This window comes from Protopterus annectens, chromosome 10.part0 (genome assembly GCF_019279795.1).
Source record: "Protopterus annectens isolate FY-2018-M chromosome 10.part0, PAN1.0, whole genome shotgun sequence".
NCBI lineage: Eukaryota > Metazoa > Chordata > Ceratodontiformes > Protopteridae > Protopterus > Protopterus annectens.
In genome coordinates this window covers 572,746,300-572,758,357 of record NC_056744.1, presented here as the reverse complement: position 1 = coordinate 572,758,357, position 12,058 = coordinate 572,746,300, and the positions used below count along the sequence as shown (strand labels likewise).

The window sequence follows — 12,058 nt, the reverse complement described above, 5'->3', positions numbered from 1 at the left end:
GCGATGTGACTATCAAAGGAGAGACTACTGTCCACCTGGGTCCCAAGGTCTCTTATCACGCATTCAGTGTTAAGTAGATTGCTGCCTATGTGGTAGTTCATGGGTACAGAGTTTTTACCAAAGGGGATGACGCTGCACTTTTTGGCATTGAGCTTGAGGCCAAGGCTCTGACACCAGGCATCTGTCTCAGTGAGGCCCTTCTGTAAGATGTCCACATCTTTTTGGGACTTGACTATGGCTCCTAGTTTGCAGTCATCTGCGAACTTCATTAGCCAGAGGTCTTCTGTGTTAGCCTGTACTTCAGAGAAGTAGATACCAAACAGGAGAGGGCCCAGGATGGAACCCTGTGGTACTCCACTTGTCACTGCTTTGAGGTCAGATTTGGAGTCTGCAACTTTTACAGTGTGGGTTCTGTCAGTGAGCCAGATGGCAACCCATCTTGTGACGTAGGGATTTATACCTAGTTTAGTGAGTTTAGCTATAATTCCAGAATGGGGGATAGTGTCGAAAGCCTTGGCGAGGTCAAGATAGGCTGTGTGAACTACCTTACCCTCATCCACGGCTTTGGTGACTGCCTCAAAGAAGTCGATAAGGTTCAGGAGGCATGATGTGCCTTTCACAAACCCGAACTGGGTGGAACCCAGAGTTTGGAGGTTACCAATGTCTTTGTTTATAAATTCCATGATGATACCTTCCATGGCCTTGCAGACCAGGCTGGTCAGGCTAATAAGTCGATAGTTCCCAGGATCAGTGGTGGCTCCCCCTTTGTGGAGTGGGATAACTGCTGCTGTGCACAATTCAGTGGGCACAGAGCCTGATGTGAGGCTATTATTGGACATGGTGCTTAAGTGGGGAGCCAGTTCGTTCTGAAGTTCATGTAAAACGCAGCCTGGGTTGTTGTCCAGTCCCATGGATGCTGTGTTTTTGGCTTTTACCTGTGATTACAGGGACTATGCATTCTTCCTATATAGATATGGGCCCTTTAGGGGGTGAGAGGGGGGTAAAGTTAACACTGAACCTATCTGCCAGGATGTTGGCAATATCAGTTGGTTCTGTAATTTTTGTGCCTTTGTGGTGTAACTCAGAGCAGATCTGGGTGTTGCCATCTAGATTCTTGACATAGCTATAGAATGCTTTGTGGTTGTCCTGGGATTTAGTGGCGATTTTGTTTTTGTTGCTAGCTTTGGAGGGATCTCTGCTTCTTACTGAGGCTGACCAGGGAGCTCCTCCACTCATGGGATTTTACTCTCTTTTGCAACAGTTTCTTCCTTCTGTTGTACAGTTTGTTTATGGCAGGGCACCACCAGATTGGCTTCCTTTTTTTTGGAGGATACCATCTTGGTTCTGTTTGGGATAGCACGATCCATGCACTCGTGTAAGTGCTTATAGATTGCATTTGTGTAGGATTCAGCAGTTGTAACTGTATTGTCCATCTGCATGGGTGTCATGAAGTTCACCACTTCTGTCTTAAGAAGCATGAAGTTGTCTTTGGAGAAATTTTTTACCATGGTTTCCTTAATGGGGGGTGGGGGCGGGATGTGAATATCAAGGGTGAAAAGCTTATGGTTGTATAGGACCAACGAAGAGCTGACTTCAGGTGTGGAACACCGGTCACTCATGTTGGTAATGACTAGGTCTAGGATACTGCTGCCCCTGGTGGGGGTGTGGATAAGTTGATCTAGGGCATTGGAGTTTATGAATTCCAGAAAGCGTTGAGCTAAGGACTTGGGACACAAGTAGATTTCCCAGTTAATGGTGAGGTAGTTGAAGTCACCCATTATTAGGGTGTTTGGTTGAACCCTAATATTTTCCAGTACATCAAGAAAAGAGGAGTGGGAATCCTGGGGCATGGTGGGAGATCTGTAGCAAGCTACAATTTGGATTGTAGTTTTGCCCAGAGTTAGTTGCACTTGGATAACCTCGGATGCATTATGCTGAGCAACTAGCCTGGAGGTGTGGATATCCTTAATGAATATGGACACACCTCCGCCTTTGGTGTTTCGGTCCAGATAACATGGCCGAAAAATGTGGTATGAGTTATAGCCTGGTAGTGCAGAGGTGCTCTCTGGAGCCTTAAACCAGGTCTCAGTCACTGCACAGATATCGATGTTCTCCACTTTAAGGAGTGCCTCGAGTGAGTGCATTTTGAGAATTTAGACTTCTAGCATTGAGGACCATTACCCTCAGTTTTTGCTTGCCTGTTCCTGTTATGGTGGTGAATTTGTTATTTGAACCCTGCCTAAAAAAAGGCACTATAGGGGCAGCAAGAGCCTTAGCCAGTATCCGGAATCTCAGGGGTGACAGGTGCAGGCCATCTGTGGCACAGCATCGTGGTCTGTCGACCATGTCATCCCAAGCAAACAGATACTGGATCCCCTTAGAATGACACCAGAAGCTTAGCCAAATGTTGAAGTCAATTATTTTGTCCTTGTACTGTGGTATCATTCTGGGTGATGGTAGAATGTTACTCAGGGCTAGGGTCATACCTGCCTGGGCTACAAGATCGGAGAGCTCTTCCATGTCTCTTTTCATGTAGTCCAGGGAGGTACGTCTCAGGTCATTCACACCAACATGGACAATGACAGAGTCATATTTGTACTTGCTGTGGAGTGACCTGAGTGCGTGGGCTGTGTGGCAGATCCTGGCACCCGACAGGCAGCTGACAGTAACCTTCTCCTTCTTTAGCCTGGTGAGTGGGACATCAGTGTGCTTGACTATAGAGTCACCTATGACTAGTGTGTTGGGTAAGCTGTTTTGCCTTACTGGCTGTGGTTGAGTGGCACACTGAGTCTGTGGGCTATGTATCATTTGGGTTGTGTTGGGGGGATGGAGGTTGCTTGCATTTCTGCTTTGGAGGTCTCTGTTGCTTAGACAGATTATTATTGAGATCCTCCGCGAATGTTTTTGTGTTACTATGTGTGGATTTTGATGGTGTAGATTTAGTGAGACTATGTGATGTGTTGTGTGGTGCAAATGTTTTTCTTTCTACAAATGTTAAGTTTGCCTATGTCACAAATGACAATTCAATAAAGGTGTTAAAAAAATAAAAATTTAATAGTATGAGACAATCACTTGGAAATATTCAGCTTTGACATGGATTGTCCACTTTTCTTAACTTCACAAGAAATGATTAACTGATAAAAGTTCCTAAAAGATTTTTTTCTGTCAAGATAGTACCCAAGTTGTCTGTGGACAATCAGGGCATGATGTATCCTTTCTCCCTGATTTTTAGGAGAAGGATAGCTTGGCTTAATTAAACTCAGATAGCACTTTAGACATAAATGAAGGATTCCTTTTTCAAGAAAACCCTATCCTGGTGGAAAATGAGATAAGGATGACCCACCATAAGAGCTTGCAGCTTGGATATTCTTTTTGCAGAGGTCATAGCAATCAGCAACTTCGTTTTCATTGTTAAGAACCTTAGGTCAGCATAAAGAACTTTTTTTCACAGAAAAAAATCAATTTCAAACATAAATAGTAAATCTAGAAATGTTTTCTCTGAAGAGAACTTATCTACCCAGCAATGGGAAACATTATCTGACCACCTATCCTTGAAAGCCAGTAAAAGGAGCACTCTTTTAACATCAGGAAAGCTCTGAAGGGCTTGATGCTCAAACTTCTCATTCTGGTCAGTTTAGCTCGAGTTGACTAATGGTTTGCGCATGTAGAACATGCCTTGAAGCTTTGGAAGCTGACCATCCAGTGGTAGGGTATAATCCATATAGCTAAGACTACTGCAGCAGTGATCTTAATTAAGAACATCAGATGAACTTCAGTGAGAAGATGCCAAAAAAAAAAAGAGGAATCAGCCTGGGAAAGTATAAGTCATTAAGATCTAAGAAATTGCCTAGCAGTATCTTTTTTGCATCCCAGTACATGAGACACATTGCCTTTACACAGACTGCCACAATAATTTGTGAAGCTAAGAAGAAGAGATCATTCAGCACACAGCCATAGTAATAGTCAGTTTACACATTTATAAGTATTGAGAGAAAACTATATTCTTAATTAAAATGCCATCAGAGAGTGTAGAAAAAGTAGTGAGTCTAGAGTCAGCAACATTTCCAAACAACTAAAGATTTCTGAATTTTGGTAACGCAACGGTTTAGTAAATCTATAACATGCATTACAGCACTTTCACAGGAGAAGAGAAACCACTGCAGAGATATTTTGGGAAACATACTTTCAAATTTAAATATAGGTTAATAGATTATAGGTTCATAGATTAGTACTAGGCTAACTGCCTTTGTGGGTCATTTTAAGCCTAGCCAATTATCCCTTGTGAGACTCAAACCCTGCACCTTGTGTTTGTAAGGCAAACACCTTAACCATTAGGCCACCCTCCCAACCCCTTATGTTGTGTGACCATATAAGATCAGTGATCACGGGAAATACATGCCATCCATAAAGCAATGTAGCAAACATACACAAAACACAAATTCTATTAGCAAATTAATGGAATAAAATCTTGCTTGCCTTGTTCTGTGCTGCACCTCCACTGCTGGAAATTTCGCCCGATCAAGATGAAATGTCTGGCTGTACCAGGCCGAGTAGTATGGTGCTCACTCAAAGAATATGGAACAAATGTTGGATTCTGACTGTAACCGAATGAAACAAAAGTACAAATGAAAAATTAATAAATGGCTACAGACAATACAAAATTCAAACTGATTACAAGCAAGTCAGTTAAGACATACAATATGAAGACAATTAGCATGTCTTTCAAAATCAGCTGTCCTCAACCAAAATCCCCACTATGGTGCTTCATTACAGTTAACTCAGAATGTGTACCTTAAGAAATTTATTTCAGAACTTTTTAACCATTCACTCCTGAGGCCATGATTACTGCTGAGCATAGCTGAATAAACATCTTAATAGGAAAAGGAAAGTTATGTCAGCAACTTCAGATATTTATCATTATCCCAGTCAGTCTGGAATTTCTTACTTCCTAATTGGCCTTTTACCAACCACCACTGCTCTGGTGAAGTTAATCATATCAGATCCTATCAAGGTAGACTGTGTTTACTTTAAAGGTTTTTCAGAGTTAATGGAGGAATGATCATAAATGGTAGAACAGATACCCTATCTCTCTAGTTTGCCCAAAAGACTACATCCCAGGAAGAAATAATTGCTTCTAGAAAAATGAGAAGGCAAACTTGTTAAATGACACAGTCAGTTGTTACTGTAAAGACTATTTAGGGTAGATCTCTGCTATACCTCCAGATTTCCATAGCATCTCATTAAACTGGTTGCTCTTTAAAAAAAAACTCCAAATGGAGAACCTATGGCAAAGCTAAAAAAGTAGTTAGTCGTCTTTCAACATAACCTCCTCAGTAGGCACTCCACAATCACAAAAAAGGAATGCCTTACAAGATAGGCAGGACACATTTTTGTTAATTCTTTCCCTGCAGTACAAAACAAATTATCTACAAAAAACATAAAATACAATTCCAGTTCCTTCTGTCTTGAGGGATGGTGTGAGAGAAGGTGGAAATGATGACCAGATGTTCTTGAAGATATACAGAGTTACACCAGGGATATATGAAACAACCAATTTTCTTCAAGCCAACGGAAGCAAGTTTTTTATCTTTAAAACAAATCACTAGCAGTACTATTATGAAAGGTGAAGGAAATGTGACAGCGATCCAGGAAGGAATGTTCTGTCAAACCACAGTTTAACCTTGGAAAGCACAGTTGTGTAATAAGCTTAACAGTAGATGTTTGAACAGCTGCAGTAGGCTAAGTTATATGGGTTATATCCAGCATAGAAGCTGATGTGCTACTTCAGGTGAGGAGAAGTCCTCTCAGGATGGCGAGATCCTGCCCATGATACCCCTATGCCCTGTCCAAGGCATCTGTAAGAAGAACTTGGTTGGGTGGGGCTGGTGTGAAAGGAAGACCCATGTTAAGCATGACCTGTTTCTCCCACCAGAGCAGCACTTTTTTGAGGCTGGTTAGAAGGGGGATCAGGGTATCCATGGAGTGTGAAAGTTCGACCACACAGATTTCAAGTACCACAGAATTTTCCTCATGTATAGTTTGGCCAGAGGAAGCACTGGGATCGTAGCTGCCATGAAACCAAAAACCCTGATAATCTCCCTTGTTCTGTTGTGTGACACTGAGTAGAGGTGTTGGAAGAAGATGGCCAAACTGAGAACTTCTTCTGGTCAGACTGACAACTTCTTCCTGAGGAAGAAAGGCACTCATTTTGCATGTGTCTAGTCTGCAACCCAGAAAAACTAGGTCCAGAGTGGGTGAGGGGTGTGAGATGTGATTTTTTTGGATTTGATTGTGTATCCCGGTACTGACAAGAGATGTAACATGTAATGTACATGCTTGAGGAGGATGTCAGTAGAGAGAGCTTGGATCAGATGTTTATCCAAGTAAGGGAAAATCTGAATTCCCTGTGTGTGGCAGTAAGTCACCACTGGAGCTAGTCACTTTGTAAAAACTCTTGGTGTTATAAAAAGACCAAAGGACAAAGCAGTAGACTGAAAATGTGATGAGCCAGTGATTAATCTGAGGAATTTTCTGCAAGAAGGTCGAATGAAAATGTGAAGGTAGGCATCCTATAAATCTAGGGATACCAGAAAGCCATGAGGAAGAATGAAAGGCAGGATGGTGGGAATAGAGAACATTTTGAAAGTAAGACTTTCAGGAAAGTGCTTAGAAGAGAAATATTCAGAATGGATCTCCACTGTCCGTCCTTCCTTCCTTGAAAGATTCTGTAACAAAAACCTTTTCCAGTGAAGGATGTGGGCACACTTTCTATGGTGCCCAAGTCCTGAATAACAGGAATAAGTAATAAAAGCTGGTTTAGAGGTGGAAGAGGCATGCCTTTTAGCAATGGAATAATTTCCCAAGACATGGCAAAGCCTTCACCTGAAGATAGTCATAACCCATTTATCTGTAGTTACAATTTGCCAAAAGGGTAAAGACAAAGAAACTCTTTTGAATAGAGAGGTAGAGTGGTTGAGGAGAGGGGAGGGGTAGTTGTGAAGGTAGTCACAGGTTTTTGCTTCCAACATGAGGCCTCCCCGTAAGATATTCCCTATGGGGTTTGTCTGGAATTTTTTTTCTTGTTTTCTTTGTTTGTGAGTGGTTCTAGCGTCCATGTTAACAAAATACGTAGACTTGGCTGGGTAGTTTCTTATGGTATCTAGGGACTACAGAAAATAGAATTTGTCTACAGTCTTTTGTAGTCCTGTCTTGCCTCTTATAGGGTTTTGAAGAGACTGGCAGTCTATGGACCAAACAAGAGATCTTCACTAAGGACAAATTTAGTATTTCAGATTTGACATAATCTGGGATGGTTTAACTATGCTGCCATGCATAAAATCTCATGACTGAGCCTGTGGCAGCAGCTCTAGAGGTGGCATCCACAGCATTAAAACTGCATTTTATGCTGTGTTTGGCTATTTAGGTAGCTTGAGACAGTAAAGACTGTATTTGCTGCTTAGAATCTGCTGACTACAGGTCTGACTTAATCTTTTTGAAAGACTGTAACACAGAGAGCAAATACTTAGTCATTTGAATCTGGTAGTTAATAGCTCTGAAAGCTAGGGTGGAGGAAATGTAGACCACCTTTCCCCACCTATACTTAGCCCTACTATCTTTGTCAGTGGGAGCAGCTTAGATAGCTTATCCAAGGAAAGAGAGACTGCAGCAGGGTTAGCCACAGGATTTTTATACAGGTATTTAAGGTAATCAGGTACCTTATAGAATGTGTCTGGTCTTAAGGTATTAGTGGTTGAGAATATGGAGATGAAGATGCTGAATGGAAGGCTTACTGGTATGGCTCTAGTACTGGAGAAAGCACTGATATGCCTATTTCCAGAAGGCTATTGTATCTCTTTTGTACATCAGAGATCTGCTTTGATTGCCATTAAAGTGCTTCATCGTGTTTTGAAGAGTTTCTCCAAAGACACCTCTTCAATGGGAGTATCTGGAGAAAGGGAGACCTCTTCATCTGAACAGAGCTGTGCTGGAGAATGCATTTACATGGAGTAATCTAGAGAACAATCAGAGTCTACATCTTGTTCCTCCACAAAGGAAGAAGAATCTTGGTTATGTACTTATATGACCTGAGGCAGCCAAGTAACAAAAGGAGAGGCTTTGGGGCCATGATTACTTTAGAAGTTGATTCATTTTTTCCTTATAAGTTGTAAGGGAGGTCACAAGCCTAGTTTTTATTTTTTTTTTTTTTTTTTAAGATATGATATCTATTTGAACAAGTCTTGGAGGTTCAGACCCTTAGCATATTTCAATTAGAGTACCTGGTACCTCTTCCTGGACTAGGATTTGACGGTTCTGAAACCTCAACAAGTACTCAGAAATGTTAGACTGCAGCAAATCGTCTTGGGGTCCCTTGAGTTTCTCCTTTGGCAGAAGGGCAACATTAGGTGCAGGGTATTCCATTACCTTTGTTTATTTTTGGAACAAATGACTGGCAGATAGAGCAGGATTTGTAGTTGTGTTCCGGGCCTAAACAAAAAGGCATTTAGTGCACATGTCCTTGTATGGAATCTATGTATCAAACTTGCACTTACCCCTCCTAGCTGAAATCTAACAAAAATTTTAAACACAGTCAAAAATACTAAAAAGGAAGGTGCCCCAAAGGGGCACTATAACAGAAGCAACGGCACCAACAGCTCAATGAAAAATCAGTCCAACAGATGCATGACTTGCGTTCGGGCTGGTGGCAAGATAGTCTGAGGAATTCATGTTTATGTCCGTCTATATATCCTGAAACATATGAGCCGAGATCATACATCGGATGTAGACCCTCAGGAAGATAAAGCTTTAGTACCCAAGTTAGAAGTCAAAGGATGAACACCCATAGGTTAAGAATAATGCAACAGCGATTTCAGTCAGGACATTTGCAGATAAAACATTCCTCATACTTTCACTATTAATCAGAATAAACGAACATATGAGCCTGACAATTCAAAATTGTAAAAATTAAAGTTGCAGAAGAATACACTTTTTACCCAAACTTATCAATTGTTTTACCATCCTCCTAATAGGTTCACAGGAGGTTACTAGGTTAATGGACCAAGAGCCCTTACAGGCCTAGCCACAATTATCCCAAGTTAACACAATTATCAGTAGTTAGGGGACCAAAGTTCACAGAGGTATGGGCCTATGGTATGGTAGTTAATACAGACTACTTCAAGATGCAGTACTCCAAATATGGAAGGGCTGAGGTGAGCTGTCACCCTTTAAAACAAATAGCTAGTCTACTTAGACCTCTCTTTATGCATGCTCCCACGTCAGTGAACTCCTCCAAAATTGGTGCAGTCTGCAAAGAGACTGAGGTCTTCGATGCACTCAATGAAATTTAAGGTAAGGACACTGAATTATGTTCAGACCCAATATCAGAGGAACACCACCAGTAACTTTTTTACCTAGGATACCTTCCCCTCTGTCTACTACCCTTCGGTTCCCTGCTGTTTTCAACCACTTATTTATCTAGCCACACAGCTAGGTATGCACTATTATTTCACTCATCTTCACAAGAAGTGCGCAGTAGTGGTGCTGAGTTAGAGGCTCTGACAAAACCAAGACAGATCGCATTCACAGGCAGCAGACACTGGGAGGGATCAAAAACTGGTAATGGAATGCATGCTAGCCAAGGGGTAATTGCCCTTCTCCATTTTCATAATAAGGAAGAACCAATGTCTGGGTCACATTAAGTTACAAATTAAAAATTAATTTACGAAGGTGATGCATGCTGTCCTTGCTGCTGAAAACCAAAGTCTTCTTAAGACACAAAGTCTTTTTGACTGTTTACTGTTGAAATCAAAGTCTGGTTATAACACAGACTTTTGCAGGCTGTACTCTGATGAGAAAATATACTTTGCAGCACAATACTTTATAGCACAGTTATTAATAAACAACTTATTCTTATAACAAACACGTACTACTGTAGTTTACAGTTTTAATGTGCAAAGCTTTCTTCACGGCCAGTGCAGATGACAACTTTCCATTCTCCATTTACCTTGTAACCAAAGTTCCTACATACCTCTAACATGGTTTAGTTTACAGTCTTTTTATACTCTTAGTCATGTACTTTAGATCCTGTTCTTTTTTGCAAGGAACTTTTGTGGGAAAGCATGTAATGTCTGTTTTTAGACTTTCCTGTTGTCCTTCTGTGAAACCATTTAATATTTACTTGTAAGCACTTCTACTGATGTGAGAATGCACGCAATATTTGCCTTTCAGAATTTTTTTTTTTTTTGCCGATTCTATAAAAAGCCATGTCCATTCATCTGTCAGCTTATTTGCTGATACTGTGGGAGAACATGTTTTTTGAGGAAACAGCTTATAAGAGAGCACGTACTGCTAATTTTATAAAAAGCATGTCCATTCATCTGTCAGACTTCCTTACTGATCCATTAACAGAAGTTTCTCGTTTTTTCCCTTATTTTAGCCAGAGCTATGTCACACAGTATGGATGCCAATTTTACACTGCTAAGCTATATTTCCACATTTAAACAAACATTTTATTCTATGCTTTATCTTTCAGCATATTTACAGCAGAGTACTTCAGGATCTTTCAAAGAACTCTGGTTATCAGAGGAAAAATTGGAGGGCACAGAGGCACATTCCTGTTCATCAGAATAAAAGTGCAGTTGTGTAAGTCCTATTTATCTTTAAATGTAGATGTTCAAATTCCTCACTACCTCAGTGGCATTTTGGGTTATCTGTCATGGTAACAGAATTGGCCCACTTTCAAAAGCTCAGACTCCCCTCCCTTTCTCTTACATGACAGCTGATTGGCTCAGCATATCCTAAATGGGAAGCCTTCAACTGTCACAGGAAATGAGTGTTCATGCATTTTGCTTCCACAAAGTAGGACAGGAAAGTACCTGAAGCCAAAATCATCTAACAGGAGTAAATTCACAACAGTCACAATACCACATAAAAACCAAATCCAACCGAATCAAAGAGGTTGAAACCCACCTCAGCTATGCACAATCTGGAAGAAGGCAGGAGAGTGCTGCAACCGAAGTAATGAGGAATTCCAAAATCTACTACTTCAGGTATGTAAAACCTGTGTAACTGTACTTTGTTAATCATTTCTACTGCCTCAGTGGCATTCTGTATAGATTCCCAGAGCTTATCCTACCTGGTAGGACAAAGAATGAGGATCCAGGAGCCCCTGGAAATTTATCATAGCAAAGCTTGCTCTGGACCTTGAAAAGGAATCCAGTTTGTAATACTTTGTGAAAGTATGAACAGGGGACCAGATTACTCCCTCTAGAATGTTTCTAGTGTCTACCCCTTTCCAAAACACCATCAAAGAGGATAGGGTCCTAGTCGAGTGAGCCTTAACTTTGCCTCGAAGAGATTTACCATGGGGGGAGTAACAGAAAACAAAAGCACAAGACAACAATCATGCAATGGTTTGCTTTAGAGTCAAGTTGACCTTTCTTAGCCCCCATACAGGAGACAAACAGCTGCTGATCATTTCTAAAGGGCTTTGTTCTGTAAGTGAGCAGGTGATCTGCTTGTGCATATCCAAAGCATCTAGAATCTTTTATCCCTTGGTTATGGGATCAGGACAGAACTCTGTGAGATTGACTGCTTGATGCAAAGCAAGTTCAAAAACAACTTTGTATGAATAATGGAAGAGTGAGTAACACAACCCTCTCCTTGTGAAAAATTAAAAAAAAGTTTGGCCTAACATAAGAGCTTGCAGCTCAGAGACTTGCCTTGCAGATACCAGAGCAATGAATAAAACAGTCTTCCAAGTAAAGACCCATAAATCAGTCTGACAGGCAGGTTCAAAAGGAGCTAAGTACAATTTTTCGAGAACAAAGCTAAGATCCCAGGGAGGAGGAATTTGCATTTGAGGGGATCTTGCATGCAACACTGCTTTTGCAAACTGTTTGACCACAAAAAGAGACAACAAATGGGGAGTCCATGGGCAGAAAAACTGAGATGGCCACAAAATGCACATAGGTAGAAGCATATGACAAACCATCTCTAAGTAGCTCACATCAAAATCAAATGGATCAAAATCCTTTTGGGACCTCTGTTATTGGCTAGACAC

The 12,058-nt window shown here is 41.0% G+C and overlaps 1 protein-coding gene across 2 annotated transcripts in view; it reads right to left on the bottom strand.

Annotated features, from left to right (window-relative positions):
* The window catches only part of SZT2 (SZT2 subunit of KICSTOR complex), a 3,556,133-nt gene that overhangs the window by 1,074,631 nt on the left and 2,469,444 nt on the right, over window positions 1–12,058 (bottom strand). For both annotated transcript variants that reach the window (XM_044085412.1, XM_044085413.1), the window contains exon 56: window positions 4,477–4,598. In XM_044085412.1, coding sequence (XP_043941347.1) covers window positions 4,477–4,598 — 122 coding nt within the window. The remainder of the gene's footprint in view (window positions 1–4,476; window positions 4,599–12,058) is intronic.